A 19,453-nucleotide genomic window follows, 5' to 3' on the forward strand; every position below is an offset into this window, starting at 1 on the left:
ACTGGACCGGACATTTCTCCTGTTGTGTTGTGGATTGACTGGACCGGACATTTCTCCAGTTGTGGTGTGGATCGACTGGACCGGACATTTCTCCAGTTGTGGTGTGGATTGACTGGACCGGACATTTCTCCAGTTGTGGTGTGGATCGACTGGACGGGACATTTCTCCTGTTGTGGTGTGGATCGACTGGACCGGACATTTCCCCTGTTGTGCGGTGGATTGACTGGACCGGACATTTCTCCAGTTGTGGTGTGGATCGACTGGACTGGACATTTCGCCATTTGTGTAATGCATCGACTGGACCGGACATTTCTCCTGTTGTGTTGTGGATTGACTGGACCGGACATTTCTCCAGTTGTGGTGTGGATCGACTGGACCGGACATTTCTCCAGTTGTGGTGTGGATTGACTGGACCGGACATTTCTCCAGTTGTGGTGTGGATCGACTGGACGGGACATTTCTCTTGTTGTGGTGTGGATTGACTGGACCGGACATTTCCCCTGTTGTGGTGTGGATTGACTGGACCGGACATTTCTCCTGTTGTGGTGTGGATTGTCTGAACAGGGCATTTCTCCTGTTGTGGTGTGGATTGTCTGGACCGGACATTTCCCCTGTTGTGGTGTGGATCGACTGGACCGGACATTTCGCCATTTGTGTAATTCATCGACTGGAACTGACATTTCTACTGTTGTGGTGTGGATTGACTGGACCGGACATTCCTACTGTTGTGGTGTGGATCGACTGGACCGGACATTCCTCCTGTTGTGCGGTGGATTGACTGGACCGGATGTTTCCCCTGTTGTGGTGTGGATCGACTGGACCTAACATTTCCCATGTTGTGTTGTTGATTGACGGGACCGGACAATTATCCTGCTGTGGTGTGGGTTGTCTGGACTGGTCATTTCTCCTGTTGTGGAGTGGATCGACAGGACCTGACATTTCCCCTGTTGTGGTGTGGATCGACTGGACCGGACATTTCTCCTGTTGTGTTGTGGATTGACTGGACCGGACATTTCTCCAGTTGTGGTGTGGATCGACTGGACCGGACATTTCTCCAGTTGTGGTGTGGATTGACTGGACCGGACATTTCTCCAGTTGTGGTGTGGATCGACTGGACGGGACATTTCTCTTGTTGTGGTGTGGATTGACTGGACCGGACATTTCCCCTGTTGTGGTGTGGATTGACTGGACCGGACATTTCTCCTGTTGTGGTGTGGATTGTCTGGACCGGACATTTCCCCTGTTGTGGTGTGGATCGACTGGACCGGACATTTCGCCATTTGTGTAATGCATCGACTGGAACTGACATTTCTACTGTTGTGGTGTGGATTGACTGGACCGGACATTCCTACTGTTGTGGTGTGGATCGACTGGACTGGACATTCCTCCTGTTGTGCGGTGGATTGACTGGACCGGATGTTTCCCCTGTTGTGGTGTGGATCGACTGGACCTAACATTTCCCATGTTGTGTTGTTGATTGACGGGACCGGACAATTATCCTGCTGTGGTGTGGGTTGTCTGGACTGGTCATTTCTCCTGTTGTGGAGTGGATCGACAGGACCTGACATTTCCCCTGTTGTGGTGTGGATTGACTGGACCAGACATTCCTACTGTTGTGGTGTGGATCGACTGGACTGGACATTTCGCCATTTGTGTAATGCATCGACTGGAACTGACATTTGTTCTGTTGTGGTGTGGATTGACTGGACCGGACATTTCTACTGTTGTGGTTTGGATCGTCTGGACCGGACATTTCCCCTGTTGTGGTGTGGATCGACTGGACGGGACATTTCTCCTGTTGTGTTGTGGATTGACTGGACCGGACATTCCTACTGTTGTGGTGTGGATCGACTGGACTGGACATTTCTCCTGTTGTGGTGTGGATCGACTGGACTGGACATTTCTCCTGTTCTGCGGTGGATTGACTGGACCGGACATTTCCCCTGTTGTGGTGTGGATCGACTGGACGGAACATTTCTCCTGTTGTGTTGTGGATTGACTGGACCGGACATTTCTCCTGTTGTGGTGTGGATCGACTGGACTGGACATTTCTCCTGTTGTGCGGTGGATTGACTGGACCGGACATTTCTCCAGTTGTGGTGTGGATCGACTGGACCGGACATTTCTCCTGTTGTGTTGTGGATTGACTGGACCGGACATTTCTCCAGTTGTGGTGTGGATCGACTGGACCGGACATTTCTCCAGTTGTGGTGTGGATTGACTGGACCGGACATTTCTCCAGTTGTGGTGTGGATCGACTGGACGGGACATTTCTCTTGTTGTGGTGTGGATTGACTGGACCGGACATTTCCCCTGTTGTGGTGTGGATTGACTGGACCGGACATTTCTCCTGTTGAGGTGTGGATTGTCTGAACAGGGCATTTCTCCTGTTGTGGTGTGGATTGTCTGGACCGGACATTTCCCCTGTTGTGGTGTGGATCGACTGGACTGGACATTTCGCCATTTGTGTAATGCATCGACTGGAACTGACATTTCTTCTGTTGTGGTGTGGATTGACTGGACCGGACATTTCTACTGTTGTGGTTTGGATCGTCTGGACCGGACATTTCCCCTGTTGTGGAGTGGATCGACTGGACGGGACATTTCTCCTGTTGTGTTGTGGATTGACTGGACCGGACATTCCTACTGTTGTGGTGTGGATCGACTGGACTGGACATTTCTCCTGTTGTGGTGTGGATTGACTGGACCGGACATTTCTCCAGTTGTGGTGTGGATCGACTGGACCGGACATTTCTCCTGTTGTGTTGTGGATTGACTGGACCGGACATTTCTCCAGTTGTGGTGTGGATCGACTGGACCGGACATTTCTCCAGTTGTGGTGTGGATTGACTGGACCGGACATTTCTCCAGTTGTGGTGTGGATCGACTGGACGGGACATTTCTCTTGTGGTGTGGATTGACTGGACCGGACATTTCCCCTGTTGTGGTGTGGATTGACTGGACCGGACATTTCTCCTGTTGTGGTGTGGATTGTCTGAACAGGGCATTTCTCCTGTTGTGGTGTGGATTGTCTGGACCGGACATTTCCCCTGTTGTGGTGTGGATCGACTGGACCGGACATTTCGCCATGTGTGTAATGCATCGACTGGAACTGACATTTCTACTGTTGTGGTGTGGATTGACTGGACCGGACATTCCTACTGTTGTGGTGTGGATCGACTGGACCGGACATTCCTCCTGTTGTGCGGTGGATTGACTGGACCGGATGTTTCCCCTGTTGTGGTGTGGATCGACTGGACCTAACATTTCCCATGTTGTGTTGTTGATTGACGGGACCGGACAATTATCCTGCTGTGGTGTGGGTTGTCTGGACTGGTCATTTCTCCTGTTGTGGAGTGGATCGACAGGACCTGACATTTCCCCTGTTGTGGTGTGGATCGACTGGACCGGACATTTCTCCTGTTGTGTTGTGGATTGACTGGACCGGACATTTCTCCAGTTGTGGTGTGGATCGACTGGACCGGACATTTCTCCAGTTGTGGTGTGGATTGACTGGACCGGACATTTCTCCAGTTGTGGTGTGGATCGACTGGGCGGGACATTTCTCTTGTTGTGGTGTGGATTGACTGGACCGGACATTTCCCCTGTTGTGGTGTGGATTGACTGGACCGGACATTTCTCCTGTTGTGGTGTGGATTGTCTGGACCGGACATTTCCCCTGTTGTGGTGTGGATCGACTGGACCGGACATTTCGCCATTTGTGTAATGCATCGACTGGAACTGACATTTCTACTGTTGTGGTGTGGATTGACTGGACCGGACATTTCTACTGTTGTGGTTTGGATCGTCTGGACCGGACATTTCCCCTGTTGTGGAGTGGATCGACTGGACGGGACATTTCTCCTGTTGTGTTGTGGATTGACTGGACCGGACATTCCTACTGTTGTGGTGTGGATCGACTGGACTGGACATTTCTCCTGTTGTGGTGTGGATTGACTGGACCGGACATTTCTCCAGTTGTGGTGTGGATCGACTGGACCGGACATTTCTCCTGTTGTGTTGTGGAATGACTGGACCGGACATTTCTCCAGTTGTGGTGTGGATCGACTGGACCGGACATTTCTCCAGTTGTGGTGTGGATTGACTGGACCGGACATTTCTCCAGTTGTGGTGTGGATCGACTGGACGGGACATTTCTCTTCTGGTGTGGATTGACTGGACCGGACATTTCCCCTGTTGTGGTGTGGATTGACTGGACCGGACATTTCTCCTGTTGTGGTGTGGATTGTCTGAACAGGGCATTTCTCCTGTTGTGGTGTGGATTGTCTGGACCGGACATTTCCCCTGTTGTGGTGTGGATCGACTGGACCGGACATTTCGCCATGTGTGTAATGCATCGACTGGAACTGACATTTCTACTGTTGTGGTGTTGATTGACTGGACCGGACATTCCTACTGTTGTGGTGTGGATCGACTGGACCGGACATTCCTCCTGTTGTGCGGTGGATTGACTGGACCGGATGTTTCCCCTGTTGTGGTGTGGATCGACTGGACCTAACATTTCCCATGTTGTGTTGTTGATTGACGGGACCGGACAATTATCCTGCTGTGGTGTGGGTTGTCTGGACTGGTCATTTCTCCTGTTGTGGAGTGGATCGACAGGACCTGACATTTCCCCTGTTGTGGTGTGGATCGACTGGACCGGACATTTCTCCTGTTGTGTTGTGGATTGACTGGACCGGACATTTCTCCAGTTGTGGTGTGGATCGACTGGACCGGACATTTCTCCAGTTGTGGTGTGGATTGACTGGACCGGACATTTCTCCAGTTGTGGTGTGGATCGACTGGACGGGACATTTCTCTTGTTGTGGTGTGGATTGACTGGACCGGACATTTCCCCTGTTGTGGTGTGGATTGACTGGACCGGACATTTCTCCTGTTGTGGTGTGGATTGTCTGGACCGGACATTTCCCTTGTTGTGGTGTGGATCGACTGGACCGGACATTTCGCCATTTGTGTAATGCATCGACTGGAACTGACATTTCTACTGTTGTGGTGTGGATTGACTGGACCGGACATTCCTACTGTTGTGGTGTGGATCGACTGGACTGGACATTCCTCCTGTTGTGCGGTGGATTGACTGGACCGGATGTTTCCCCTGTTGTGGTGTGGATCGACTGGACCTAACATTTCCCATGTTGTGTTGTTGATTGACGGGACCGGACAATTATCCTGCTGTGGTGTGGGTTGTCTGGACTGGTCATTTCTCCTGTTGTGGAGTGGATCGACAGGACCTGACATTTCCCCTGTTGTGGTGTGGATTGACTGGACCAGACATTCCTACTGTTGTGGTGTGGATCGACTGGACTGGACATTTCGCCATTTGTGTAATGCATCGACTGGAACTGACATTTCTTCTGTTGTGGTGTGGATTGACTGGACCGGACATTTCTACTGTTGTGGTTTGGATCGTCTGGACCGGACATTTCCCCTGTTGTGGTGTGGATCGACTGGACGGGACATTTCTCCTGTTGTGTTGTGGATTGACTGGACCGGACATTCCTACTGTTGTGGTGTGGATCGACTGGACTGGACATTTCTCCTGTTGTGGTGTGGATCGACTGGACTGGACATTTCTCCTGTTCTGCGGTGGATTGACTGGACCGGACATTTCTCCAGTTGTGGTGTGGATCGACTGGACCGGACATTTCTCCTGTTGTGTTGTGGATTGACTGGACCGGACATTCATACTGTTGTGTTGTGGATCGACTGGACGGGACATTTCTCCTGTTGTGGTGTGGATCGACTGGACCTGACAATTATCCTGCTGTGGTGTGGGTTGTCTGTACAGGAGATTTCTCCTATTGTGGTGTGGATCGACTGGACCTGACATTTCCCATGTTGTGTTGTGGATTGACGGGACCGGACAATTATCCTGCTGTGGTGTGGGTTGTCTGTACCGGAGATTTCTCCTGTTGTGGTGTGGATCGACTGGACAGGATGTTTCCCCTGTTGTGGTGTGGATCGACTGGACCTGACATTTCCCATGTTGTGTTGTGGATTGACGGGACCGGACAATTATCCTGCTGTGGTGTGGGTTGTCTGGACCGGAGATTTCTCCTGTTGTGGTGTGGATCGACTGGTCCGGATGTTTCCCCTGTTGTGGTGTGTATCGACTGGACCTGACATTTCCCGTGTTGTGTTGTGGATTGACGGGACCGGACAATTATCCTGCTGTGGTGTGGATTGACTGGACCGGTCATTTCTCCTGTTGTGGAGTGGATCGACAGGACCTGACATTTCCCCTGTTGGGGTGTGGATTGACTGGACCTGACATTTCTCCTGTTGTGGTGTGGATCGACTGGACCGGACATTTCTACTGTTGTGGTTTGGATCGTCTGGACCGGACATTTCCCCTGTTGTGGTGTGGATCGACTGGACGGGACATTTCTCCTGTTGTGTTGTGGATTTACTGGACCGGACATTCCTACTGTTGTGTGGATCGACTGGACGGGACATTTCTCCTGTTGTGTTGTGGATTTACTGGACCGGACATTCCTACTGTTGTGTGGATCGACTGGACTGGACATTTCTCCTGTTGTGGTGTGGATCGACTGGACTGGACATTTCTCCTGTTGTGCGGTGGATTGACTGGACCGGACATTTCTCCAGTTGTGGTGTGGATCGACTGGACCGGACATTTCTCCTGTTGTGTTGTGGATTGACTGGACCGGACTTTTCTCCAGTTGGGGTGTGGATCGACTGGACCGGACATTTCTCCAGTTGTGGTGTGGATTGACTGGACCGGACATTTCTCCAGTTGTGGTGTGGATCGACTGGACGGGACATTTCTCTTGTTGTGGTGTGGATTGACTGGACCGGACATTTCCCCTGTTGTGGTGTGGATTGACTGGACCGGACATTTCTCCTGTTGAGGTGTGGATTGTCTGAACAGGGCATTTCTCCTGTTGTGGTGTGGATTGTCTGAACCGGACATTTCCCCTGTTGTGGTGTGGATCGACTGGAACGGACATTTCGCCATTTGTGTAATGCATCGACTGGAACTGACATTTCTACTGTTGTGGTGTGGATTGACTGGACCGGACATTCCTACTGTTGTGGTGTGGATCAACTGGACCGGACATTCCTCCTGTTGTGCGGTGGATTGACTGGACCGGATGTTTCCCCTGTTGTCGTGTGGATCGACTGGACCTAACATTTCCCATGTTGTGTTGTTGATTGACGGGACCGGACAATTATCCTGCTGTGGTGTGGGTTGTCTGGACTGGTCATTTCTCCTGTTGTGGAGTGGATCGACAGGACCTGACATTTCCCCTGTTGTGGTGTGGATCGACTGGACTGGACATTTCTCCTGTTGTGTTGTGGATTGACTGGACCGGACATTTCTCCTGTTGTGGTGTGGATCGACTGGACCTAACATTTCCCATGATGTGTTGTTGATTGACGGGACCGGACAATTATCCTGCTGTGGTGTGGGTTGTCTGGACTGGTCATTTCTCCTGTTGTGGAGTGGATCGACAGGACCTGACATTTCCCCTGTTGTGGTGTGGATTGACTGGACCGGACATTCCTACTGTTGTGGTGTGGATCGACTGGACTGGACATTTCGCCATTTGTGTAATGCATCGACTGGAACTGACATTTCTTCTGTTGTGGTGTGGATTGACTGGACCGGACATTTCTACTGTTGTGGTTTGGATCGTCTGGACCGGACATTTCCCCTGTTGTGGTGTGGATCGACTGGACGGGACATTTCTCCTGTTGTGTTGTGGATTGACTGGACCGGACATTCCTACTGTTGTGGTGTGGATCGACTGGACTGGACATTTCTCCTGTTGTGGTGTGGATCGACTGGACTGGACATTTCTCCTGTTGTGCGGTGGATTGACTGGACCGGACATTTCTCCAGTTGTGGTGTGGATCGACTGGACCGGACATTTCTCCTGTTGTGTTGTGGATTGACTGGACCGGACATTCATACTGTTGTGTTGTGGATCGACTGGACGGGACATTTCTCCTGTTGTGGTGTGGATCGACTGGACCTGACATTTCCCATGTTGTGTTGTGGATTGACTGGACCGGACATTCATACTGTTGTGTTGTGGATCGACTGGACGGGACATTTCTCCTGTTGTGGTGTGGATCGACTGGACCTGACATTTCCCATGTTGTGTTGTGGATTGACTGGACCGGACATTCCTACTGTTGTGGTGTGGATCGACTGGACTGGACATTTCTCCTGTTGTGGTGTGGATCGACTGGACCTGACATTTCCCATGTTGTGTTGTGGATCGACTGGACGGGACATTTCTCCTGTTGTGGTGTGGATTGACTGGACCTGACATTTCTCCTGTTGTGTTGTGGATTGACTGGACCGGACATTCCTACTGTTGTGGTGTGGATCGACTGGACTGGACATTTCTCCTGATGTGCGGTGGATTGACTGTACCGGACATTTCTCCAGTTGTGGTGTGGATCGACTGGACCGGACATTTCTCCTGTTGTGTTGTGGATTGACTGGACCGGACATTTCTCCAGTTGTGGTGTGGATCGACTGGACCGGACATTTCTCCAGTTGTGGTGTGGATTGACTGGACCGGACATTTCTCCAGTTGTGGTGTGGATCGACTGGACGGGACATTTCTCTTGTTGTGGTGTGGATTGACTGGACCGGACATTTCCCCTGTTGTGGTGTGGATTGACTGGACCGGACATTTCTCCTGTTGAGGTGTGGATTGTCTGAACAGGGCATTTCTCCTGTTGTGGTGTGGATTGTCTGGACCGGACATTTCCCCTGTTGTGGTGTGGATCGACTGGACCGGACATTTCGCCATTTGTGTAATGCATCGACTGGAACTGACATTTCTACTGTTGTGGTGTGGATTGACTGGACCGGACATTCCTACTGTTGTGGTGTGGATCGACTGGACCGGACATTCCTCCTGTTGTGCGGTGGATTGACTGGACCGGATGTTTCCCCTGTTGTGGTGTGGATCGACTGGACCGGACATTTCTCCTGTTGTGTTGTGGATTGACTGGACCGGACATTTCTCCAGTTGTGGTGTGGATCGACTGGACCGGACATTTCTCCAGTTGTGGTGTGGATTGACTGGACCGGACATTTCTCCAGTTGTGGTGTGGATCGACTGGACGGGACATTTCTCTTGTTGTGGTGTGGATTGACTGGACCGGACATTTCCCCTGTTGTGGTGTGGATTGACTGGACCGGACATTTCTCCTGTTGTGGTGTGGATTGTCTGGACCGGACATTTCCCTTGTTGTGGTGTGGATCGACTGGACCGGACATTTCGCCATTTGTGTAATGCATCGACTGGAACTGACATTTCTACTGTTGTGGTGTGGATTGACTGGACCGGACATTCCTACTGTTGTGGTGTGGATCGACTGGACTGGACATTCCTCCTGTTGTGCGGTGGATTGACTGGACCGGATGTTTCCCCTGTTGTGGTGTGGATCGACTGGACCTAACATTTCCCATGTTGTGTTGTTGATTGACGGGACCGGACAATTATCCTGCTGTGGTGTGGGTTGTCTGGACTGGTCATTTCTCCTGTTGTGGAGTGGATCGACAGGACCTGACATTTCCCCTGTTGTGGTGTGGATTGACTGGACCAGACATTCCTACTGTTGTGGTGTGGATCGACTGGACTGGACATTTCGCCATTTGTGTAATGCATCGACTGGAACTGACATTTCTTCTGTTGTGGTGTGGATTGACTGGACCGGACATTTCTACTGTTGTGGTTTGGATCGTCTGGACCGGACATTTCCCCTGTTGTGGTGTGGATCGACTGGACGGGACATTTCTCCTGTTGTGTTGTGGATTGACTGGACCGGACATTCCTACTGTTGTGGTGTGGATCGACTGGACTGGACATTTCTCCTGTTGTGGTGTGGATCGACTGGACTGGACATTTCTCCTGTTCTGCGGTGGATTGACTGGACCGGACATTTCTCCAGTTGTGGTGTGGATCGACTGGACCGGACATTTCTCCTGTTGTGTTGTGGATTGACTGGACCGGACATTCATACTGTTGTGTTGTGGATCGACTGGACGGGACATTTCTCCTGTTGTGGTGTGGATCGACTGGACCTGACAATTATCCTGCTGTGGTGTGGGTTGTCTGTACAGGAGATTTCTCCTATTGTGGTGTGGATCGACTGGACCTGACATTTCCCATGTTGTGTTGTGGATTGACGGGACCGTACAATTATCCTGCTGTGGTGTGGGTTGTCTGTACCGGAGATTTCTCCTGTTGTGGTGTGGATCGACTGGACAGGCTGTTTCCCCTGTTGTGGTGTGGATCGACTGGACCTGACATTTCCCATGTTGTGTTGTGGATTGACGGGACCGGACAATTATCCTGCTGTGGTGTGGGTTGTCTGGACCGGAGATTTCTCCTGTTGTGGTGTGGATCGACTGGTCCGGATGTTTCCCCTGTTGTGGTGTGTATCGACTGGACCTGACATTTCCCGTGTTGTGTTGTGGATTGACGGGACCGGACAATTATCCTGCTGTGGTGTGGATTGACTGGACCGGTCATTTCTCCTGTTGTGGAGTGGATCGACAGGACCTGACATTTCCCCTGTTGGGGTGTGGATTGACTGGACCTGACATTTCTCCTGTTGTGGTGTGGATCGACTGGACCGGACATTTCTACTGTTGTGGTTTGGATCGTCTGGACCGGACATTTCCCCTGTTGTGGTGTGGATCGACTGGACGGGACATTTCTCCTGTTGTGTTGTGGATTTACTGGACCGGACATTCCTACTGTTGTGTGGATCGACTGGACGGGACATTTCTCCTGTTGTGTTGTGGATTTACTGGACCGGACATTCCTACTGTTGTGTGGATCGACTGGACTGGACATTTCTCCTGTTGTGGTGTGGATCGACTGGACTGGACATTTCTCCTGTTGTGCGGTGGATTGACTGGACCGGACATTTCTCCAGTTGTGGTGTGGATCGACTGGACCGGACATTTCTCCTGTTGTGTTGTGGATTGACTGGACCGGACTTTTCTCCAGTTGGGGTGTGGATCGACTGGACCGGACATTTCTCCAGTTGTGGTGGGATTGACTGGACCGGACATTTCTCCAGTTGTGGTGTGGATCGACTGGACGGGACATTTCTCTTGTTGTGGTGTGGATTGACTGGACCGGACATTTCCCCTGTTGTGGTGTGGATTGACTGGACCGGACATTTCTCCTGTTGAGGTGTGGATTGTCTGAACAGGGCATTTCTCCTGTTGTGGTGTGGATTGTCTGGACCGGACATTTCCCCTGTTGTGGTGTGGATCGACTGGAACGGACATTTCGCCATTTGTGTAATGCATCGACTGGAACTGACATTTCTACTGTTGTGGTGTGGATTGACTGGACCGGACATTCCTACTGTTGTGGTGTGGATCAACTGGACCGGACATTCCTCCTGTTGTGCGGTGGATTGACTGGACCGGATGTTTCCCCTGTTGTCGTGTGGATCGACTGGACCTAACATTTCCCATGTTGTGTTGTTGATTGACGGGACCGGACAATTATCCTGCTGTGGTGTGGGTTGTCTGGACTGGTCATTTCTCCTGTTGTGGAGTGGATCGACAGGACCTGACATTTCCCCTGTTGTGGTGTGGATCGACTGGACTGGACATTTCTCCTGTTGTGTTGTGGATTGACTGGACCGGACATTTCTCCTGTTGTGGTGTGGATCGACTGGACCTAACATTTCCCATGATGTGTTGTTGATTGACGGGACCGGACAATTATCCTGCTGTGGTGTGGGTTGTCTGGACTGGTCATTTCTCCTGTTGTGGAGTGGATCGACAGGACCTGACATTTCCCCTGTTGTGGTGTGGATTGACTGGACCGGACATTCCTACTGTTGTGGTGTGGATCGACTGGACTGGACATTTCGCCATTTGTGTAATGCATCGACTGGAACTGACATTTCTTCTGTTGTGGTGTGGATTGACTGGACCGGACATTTCTACTGTTGTGGTTTGGATCGTCTGGACCGGACATTTCCCCTGTTGTGGTGTGGATCGACTGGACGGGACATTTCTCCTGTTGTGTTGTGGATTGACTGGACCGGACATTCCTACTGTTGTGGTGTGGATCGACTGGACTGGACATTTCTCCTGTTGTGGTGTGGATCGACTGGACTGGACATTTCTCCTGTTGTGCGGTGGATTGACTGGACCGGACATTTCTCCAGTTGTGGTGTGGATCGACTGGACCGGACATTTCTCCTGTTGTGTTGTGGATTGACTGGACCGGACATTCATACTGTTGTGTTGTGGATCGACTGGACGGGACATTTCTCCTGTTGTGGTGTGGATCGACTGGACCTGACATTTCCCATGTTGTGTTGTGGATTGACTGGACCGGACATTCATACTGTTGTGTTGTGGATCGACTGGACGGGACATTTCTCCTGTTGTGGTGTGGATCGACTGGACCTGACATTTCCCATGTTGTGTTGTGGATTGACTGGACCGGACATTCCTACTGTTGTGGTGTGGATCGACTGGACTGGACATTTCTCCTGTTGTGGTGTGGATCGACTGGACCTGACATTTCCCATGTTGTGTTGTGGATCGACTGGACGGGACATTTCTCCTGTTGTGGTGTGGATTGACTGGACCTGACATTTCTCCTGTTGTGTTGTGGATTGACTGGACCGGACATTCCTACTGTTGTGGTGTGGATCGACTGGACTGGACATTTCTCCTGATGTGCGGTGGATTGACTGTACCGGACATTTCTCCAGTTGTGGTGTGGATCGACTGGACCGGACATTTCTCCTGTTGTGTTGTGGATTGACTGGACCGGACATTTCTCCAGTTGTGGTGTGGATCGACTGGACCGGACATTTCTCCAGTTGTGGTGTGGATTGACTGGACCGGACATTTCTCCAGTTGTGGTGTGGATCGACTGGACGGGACATTTCTCTTGTTGTGGTGTGGATTGACTGGACCGGACATTTCCCCTGTTGTGGTGTGGATTGACTGGACCGGACATTTCTCCTGTTGAGGTGTGGATTGTCTGAACAGGGCATTTCTCCTGTTGTGGTGTGGATTGTCTGGACCGGACATTTCCCCTGTTGTGGTGTGGATCGACTGGACCGGACATTTCGCCATTTGTGTAATGCATCGACTGGAACTGACATTTCTACTGTTGTGGTGTGGATTGACTGGACCGGACATTCCTACTGTTGTGGTGTGGATCGACTGGACCGGACATTCCTCCTGTTGTGCGGTGGATTGACTGGACCGGATGTTTCCCCTGTTGTGGTGTGGATCGACTGGACCTAACATTTCCCATGTTGTGTTGTTGATTGACGGGACCGGACAATTATCCTGCTGTGGTGTGGGTTGTCTGGACTGGTCATTTCTCCTGTTGTGGAGTGGATCGACAGGACCTGACATTTCCCCTGTTGTGGTGTGGATCGACTGGACCGGACATTTCTCCTGTTGTGTTGTGGATTGACTGGACCGGACATTTCTCCAGTTGTGGTGTGGATCGACTGGACCGGACATTTCTCCAGTTGTGGTGTGGATCAACTGGACGGGACATTTCTCTTGTTGTGGTGTGGATTGACTGGACCGGACATTTCCCCTGTTGTGGTGCGGATTGACTGGACCGGACATTTCTCCTGTTGTGGTGTGGATTGTCTGAACAGGGCATTTCTCCTGTTGTGGTGTGGATCGACTGGACCGGACATTTCGCCATTTGTGTAATGCATCGACTGGAACTGACATTTCTACTGTTGTGGTGTGGATCGACTGGACCGGACATTCCTCCTGTTTTGCGGTGTATTGACTGGACCGGATGTTTCCCCTGTTGTGGTGTGGATCGACTGGACCTAACATTTCCCATGATGTGTTGTTGATTGACGGGACCGGACAATTATCCTGCTGTGGTGTGGGTTGTCTGGACTGGTCATTTCTCCTGTTGTGGAGTGGATCGACAGGACCTGACATTTCCCCTGTTGTGGTGTGGATTGACTGGACCGGACATTCCTACTGTTGTGGTGTGGATCGACTGGACTGGACATTTCGCCATTTGTGTAATGCATCGACTGGAACTGACATTTCTTCTGTTGTGGTGTGGATTGACTGGACCGGACATTTCTACTGTTGTGGTTTGGATCGTCTGGACCGGACATTTCCCCTGTTGTGGTGTGGATCGACTGGACGGGACATTTCTCCTGTTGTGTTGTGGATTGACTGGACCGGACATTCCTACTGTTGTGGTGTGGATCGACTGGACTGGACATTTCTCCTGTTGTGGTGTGGATCGACTGGACTGGACATTTCTCCTGTTCTGCGGTGGATTGACTGGACCGGACATTTCTCCAGTTGTGGTGTGGATCGACTGGACCGGACATTTCTCCTGTTGTGTTGTGGATTGACTGGACCGGACATTCATACTGTTGTGTTGTGGATCGACTTGACGGGACATTTCTCCTGTTGTGGTGTGGATCGACTGGACCTGACATTTCCCATGTTGTGTTGTGGATTGACTGGACCGGATATTCCTACTGTTGTGGTGTGGATCGACTGGACTGCACATTTCTCCTGTTGTGGTGTGGATCGACTGGACCTGACATTTCCCATGTTGTGTTGTGGATCGACTGGACGGGACATTTCTCCTGTTGTGGTGTGGATTGACTGGACCTGACATTTCTCCTGTTGTGTTGTGGATTGACTGGACCGGACATTCCTACTGTTGTGGTGTGGATCGACTGGACTGGACATTTCTCCTGTTGTGCGGTGGATTGACTGGACCGGCCATTTCTCCAGTTGTGGTGTGGATCGACTGGACCGGACATTTCTCCTGTTGTGTTGTGGATTGACTGGACCGGACATTCATACTGTTGTGTTGTGGATCGACTGGACGGGACATTTCTCCTGTTGTGGTGTGGATCGACTGGACCTGACAATTATCCTGCTGTGGTGTGGGTTGTCTGTACCGGAGATTTCTCCTGTTGTGGTGTGGATCGACTGGACCTGACATTTCCCATGTTGTGTTGTGGATTGACGGGACCGGACAATTATCCTGCTGTGGTGTGGGTTGTCTGGACCGGAGATTTCTCCTGTTGTGGTGTTGATCGACTGGACCGGATGTTTCCCCTGTTGTGGTGTGGATCGACTGGACCTGACATTTCCCATGTTGTGTTGTGGATTGACGGGACCGGACAATTATCCTGCTGTGGTGTGGATTGACTGGACCGGTCACTTCTCCTGTTGTGGAGTGGATCGACAGGACCTGACATTTCCCCTGTTGGGGTGTGGATTGACTGGACCTGACATTTCTCCTGTTGTGGTGTGGATTGACTGGACCGGACATTTCTCCTGTTGTGCGGTGGATTGACTGGACCGGACATTTCTCCAGTTGTGGTGTGGATCGACTGGACCGGACATTTCTCCTGTTGTGTTGTGGATTGACTGGACCGGACATTTCTCCAGTTGTGGTGTGGATCGACTGGACCAGACATTTCTCCAGTTGTGGTGTGGATTGACTGGACCGGACATTTCTCCAGTTGTGGTGTGGATTGACTGGATCTGACATTTCTCCAGTTGTGGTGTGGATCAACTGGACCGGACATTTCTCCTGTTGTGCGGTGGATTGACTGGACCGGACATTTCTCCTGTTGGGGTGTGGATTGACTGGACCGGACATTCCTACTGTTGTGGTGTGGATCGACTGGACTGGACATTTCTCCTGTTGTGCGGTGGATTGACTGGACCGGACATTTCTCCAGTTGTGGTGTGGATTGACTGGACCGGACATTCCTACTGTTGTGGTATGGATCGACTGGACTGGACATTTCTCCTGGTGGGGTGTGGATTGACTGGACCAGACATTTCTCCTGTTGGGGTGTGGATTGTCTGGACTGGACAATTCTCCTTTAGTTGTGTGGATCGACTGGATTGGACGTTTCTCCAGTTCTTGTGTAGTTCGACTGGACCGGACATTTCGCCTGTTGTGGTGTGGATTGAAAGGACCGGACATTTCTCCTGTTCTGGTGTGGATCGACTGGACCTGACATTTCTCCTGTTGTGGTTTGGATTGTCTGGACCGGACAATTCTCCTGTTGTGGTGTGGAATGAGTGGACCTAACATTTTTCCTGTTGTGGAGTGGATTGTCTGGACCGGACATTTCTCCTGTTGTGGAGTGGATCGACTGGACCGGACATTTCCCCTGTTGTGATGTGGATTGACTGGACCAGACGTTTCTCCTGTTGGGGTGTGGATTGACTGGACCGGACATTCCTACTGTTGTGGTATGGATCGTCTGGACCGGACAATTCTCCTTTAGTTGTGTGGATCGACTGGACCGGACATTTCTCCTGTTGTGTTGTGGATTGACTGGACCGGACATTCCTACTGTTGTGGAGTGGATTGACTGGACCGGACATTTCTCCAGTTGTGGTGTGGATCGACTGGACCGGACATTCCTCCTGTTGTGCGGTGGATTGACTGGACCGGACATTTCTCCAGTTGTGGTGTGGATTGTCTGAACAGGGCATTTCTCCTGTTGTGGTGTGGATCGTCTGGACCGGACATTTCCCCTGTTGTGGTGTGGATCGACTGGACCGGACATTTCGCCATTTGTGTAATGCATCGACAGGACCTGACATTTCCCCTGTTGAGGTGTGAATCGACAGGACAGGACATTTCTCCTGTTCTGGTGTGGATTGACTGGACCGGACATTTCCCCTGTTGTGGTGTGGATTGACAGGACCGGACATTTCTCCTGTTGTGGTGTGGATTGACTGGACCGGACATTTCCCCTGTTGTGGTGTGGATTGACTGGACCAGACATTCCTCCTGTTGTGGTGTGGATCGACTGGACGGGACATTTCTCCTGTTGTGGTGTGGATTGTCTGGACCGGACATTTCTCCTGTTCTGGTGTGGATTGACTGGACAGGACATTTCACCTGTTGTGGTGTGGATTGACAGGACAGGACATTTCACCTGTTGTGGTGTGGATTGACTGGACAGGACATTTCACCTGTTGTGGTGTGGATTGACAGGACAGGACATTTCTCCTGTTGTGGTTTGGATCGACCGGACCGGACATTTCTCCTGTTGTGCGGTGGGTTGTCTGGACTGGACATTTCTCCTGTTGTGGAGTGGATCGACAGGACCTGACATTTCGCCATTTGTGTAATGCATCGACTGGAACTGACATTTCTCCTGTTGTGTTGTGGATTGACAGGACCTGACATTTCTCCTGTTGTGTTGTGGATTGACTGGACCGGACATTCCTGCTGTGGTGTTGTGGATCGACTGGACGGGACATTTCTCCTGTTGTGGTGTGGATCGACAGGACCTGACATTTCCCCTGTTGTGGTGTGGATTGACTGGACCAGACATTTCACCATTTGTGTTGTGGATTGGCTGGACCGGACATTCCTACTGTTGTGTTGTGGATCGACTGGACCGGACATTCCTACTGTTGTGGTGTGGATCGACTGGACCTGACATTTCTCCTGTTGTGGTGTGGATTGACTGGACCGGACATTCCTCCTGTTGTGGTGTGGATCGACAGGACCTGACATTTCTCCAGTTGTGGTGTGGATCGACAGGACCGGACATTTCCCCTGTTGTGGTGTGGATCGACTGGACCGGACTTTTCTCCTGTTGTGATGTGGACGGACTGGACCGGACATTTCTCCTATTGTGGTGTGGATTGACTGGACCGGACATTCCTCCTGCTGTGGTGTGGATCGACAGGACCTGACATTTCTCCAGTTGTGCTGTGGATTGACTGGACGGGACATTTCTTGTATTGAGGTCTAGATTAACTGGACCTGACATTTCTCCTGTTGTGGTGTGGATTGACTGGACCTGGCATGCTAATGCAGTAAATATCACACTCATCAGGTTGACTATTAACTCTGCTTCTCTCTCCACAGATAAATTCTTACTGTTGAGTGTCTCCAGTATTTTCAGATATCCAGCATTAGCAGTTTTTAGATTTGCATAAATGTAACAGATTGACTTGTCAAAAAGTTCCCTGCTTACCTGAACAAAAACTGTAAAGAAAATGACTACGATTGTGGCTGTAGTGAACAGTTTCTTCTGAGGGAAGTTTGGCAGTAAGAAAACAAGGGAGAAACATATTGCTCCCCGCAATCCACCATAGGCTATAATGAACTGGTCCTTCTTTGTCACCATATTGACACGAAACTTATTTACAATAAATGTCAGGAAAATAACTCCTGGAATCAAACAAAGAAATCCATTACTAGATATTGCACTTAAGTGTCAAACCAGAAATTCAACTGATGTTAAAAATGAGGAAAGTGATTTTTTTTTCACTATTTGAAAAGAGGGAAAATAAATTTTAATTACCAACAGCTCTCCAGACAAGGCAAAATAGCATTGTGAAAGAGATATAAGGCCAGCTCCACTCGTGCTTGTCCCCAATCGTAGAAACTCCGAGGAATATGAAGATGAGTGTCTCACTCACACTGCTCCACATCTTCATGAAGTACTTGATTGTAGTGTGAGATTTCTGAGAAATGTTAGCCTCCACATATCGTTTCATACTCATTGAGCAAGTTATTATTCTGGAATAGACATTTACAACGATTCTTTTAATTGTGAAACAATCAGAACTTTCTTTTTATTACAATTATTTTTATCAGTATTTGGGTGCGATTATTTAACAACATCCCTAATAACATCCCAGCATTATTGTATTGAATGAGCCCCCAGTAAAATAATTTTTTTTCTTGATAACAGATTTAGCCAGCTTCTTCCAGCAAACCAATGAAACCCAGTTGGAGGAACCAGCACTGATATCACTACACCACCAGCCAGCCCTCCCTCAGTACAATACTGAGATAACCCGCTCAAGTCTCTGACTGGGGCATGATCTGATTCCGAAATGAGCGTGCTGCCTCTGAGCTACATTTACAGGAAATTTGAAGGCCAACTGTTTCAATTTAAAACACCACTTTAAACCACCAAAATCTGACAATATATTCTATGATTCTCTGCTGATGATAAATGGAAAATACAGACAGTCTTGGTCCAGTCACTAAGTATTACTAGGACCAAAATAGATGGCACTGGACAGGTGGAAAGATACCAATGTTACCCAAGAACTGAAGAAAACTTGCACTTCTTTCATGTCACTGCTAAAAATTACAAAAATTTAGACCCCATGTCCCAAAGTCTAAAATCTAGCCATAATTCTCTCTGGGGACATCTCACAGGAATGCATAAGCAAGCTTTTAATGCAATTATGGTAACTCCTGATGTAGCAAATTCTTTAGATCCCCATGCAAGCCTCATCACCCTCTGCACTGTGGTGTCTTATGGAACGACCCTCCAGGACACCAGTTCCATTCCCAGAATCATTTCAGGCTGCAGGATCCACATGTCACTGGAACCCATTGTGTTAAGGAGAACTCCCTTAAACCCCCTGAGTGTG

General features: G+C 50.2%; 1 protein-coding gene across 1 annotated transcript in view; it reads right to left on the reverse strand.

The window, feature by feature from the left end:
• LOC132397646 (sodium/hydrogen exchanger 2-like) overlaps positions 1-19,453 on the reverse strand; it is a 369,476-nt gene that overhangs the window by 233,185 nt on the left and 116,838 nt on the right. Inside the window, exons 4-5 of the mRNA XM_059976415.1 lie at positions 18,367-18,584; positions 18,037-18,233 (exon numbers count right to left, since the gene is read on the reverse strand). Of these exons, the coding sequence (XP_059832398.1) occupies positions 18,037-18,233; positions 18,367-18,584 (415 nt within the window). The remainder of the gene's footprint in view (positions 1-18,036; positions 18,234-18,366; positions 18,585-19,453) is intronic.

Source organism: Hypanus sabinus, chromosome 8 (genome assembly GCF_030144855.1).
Source record: "Hypanus sabinus isolate sHypSab1 chromosome 8, sHypSab1.hap1, whole genome shotgun sequence".
Lineage (NCBI taxonomy): Eukaryota > Metazoa > Chordata > Chondrichthyes > Myliobatiformes > Dasyatidae > Hypanus > Hypanus sabinus.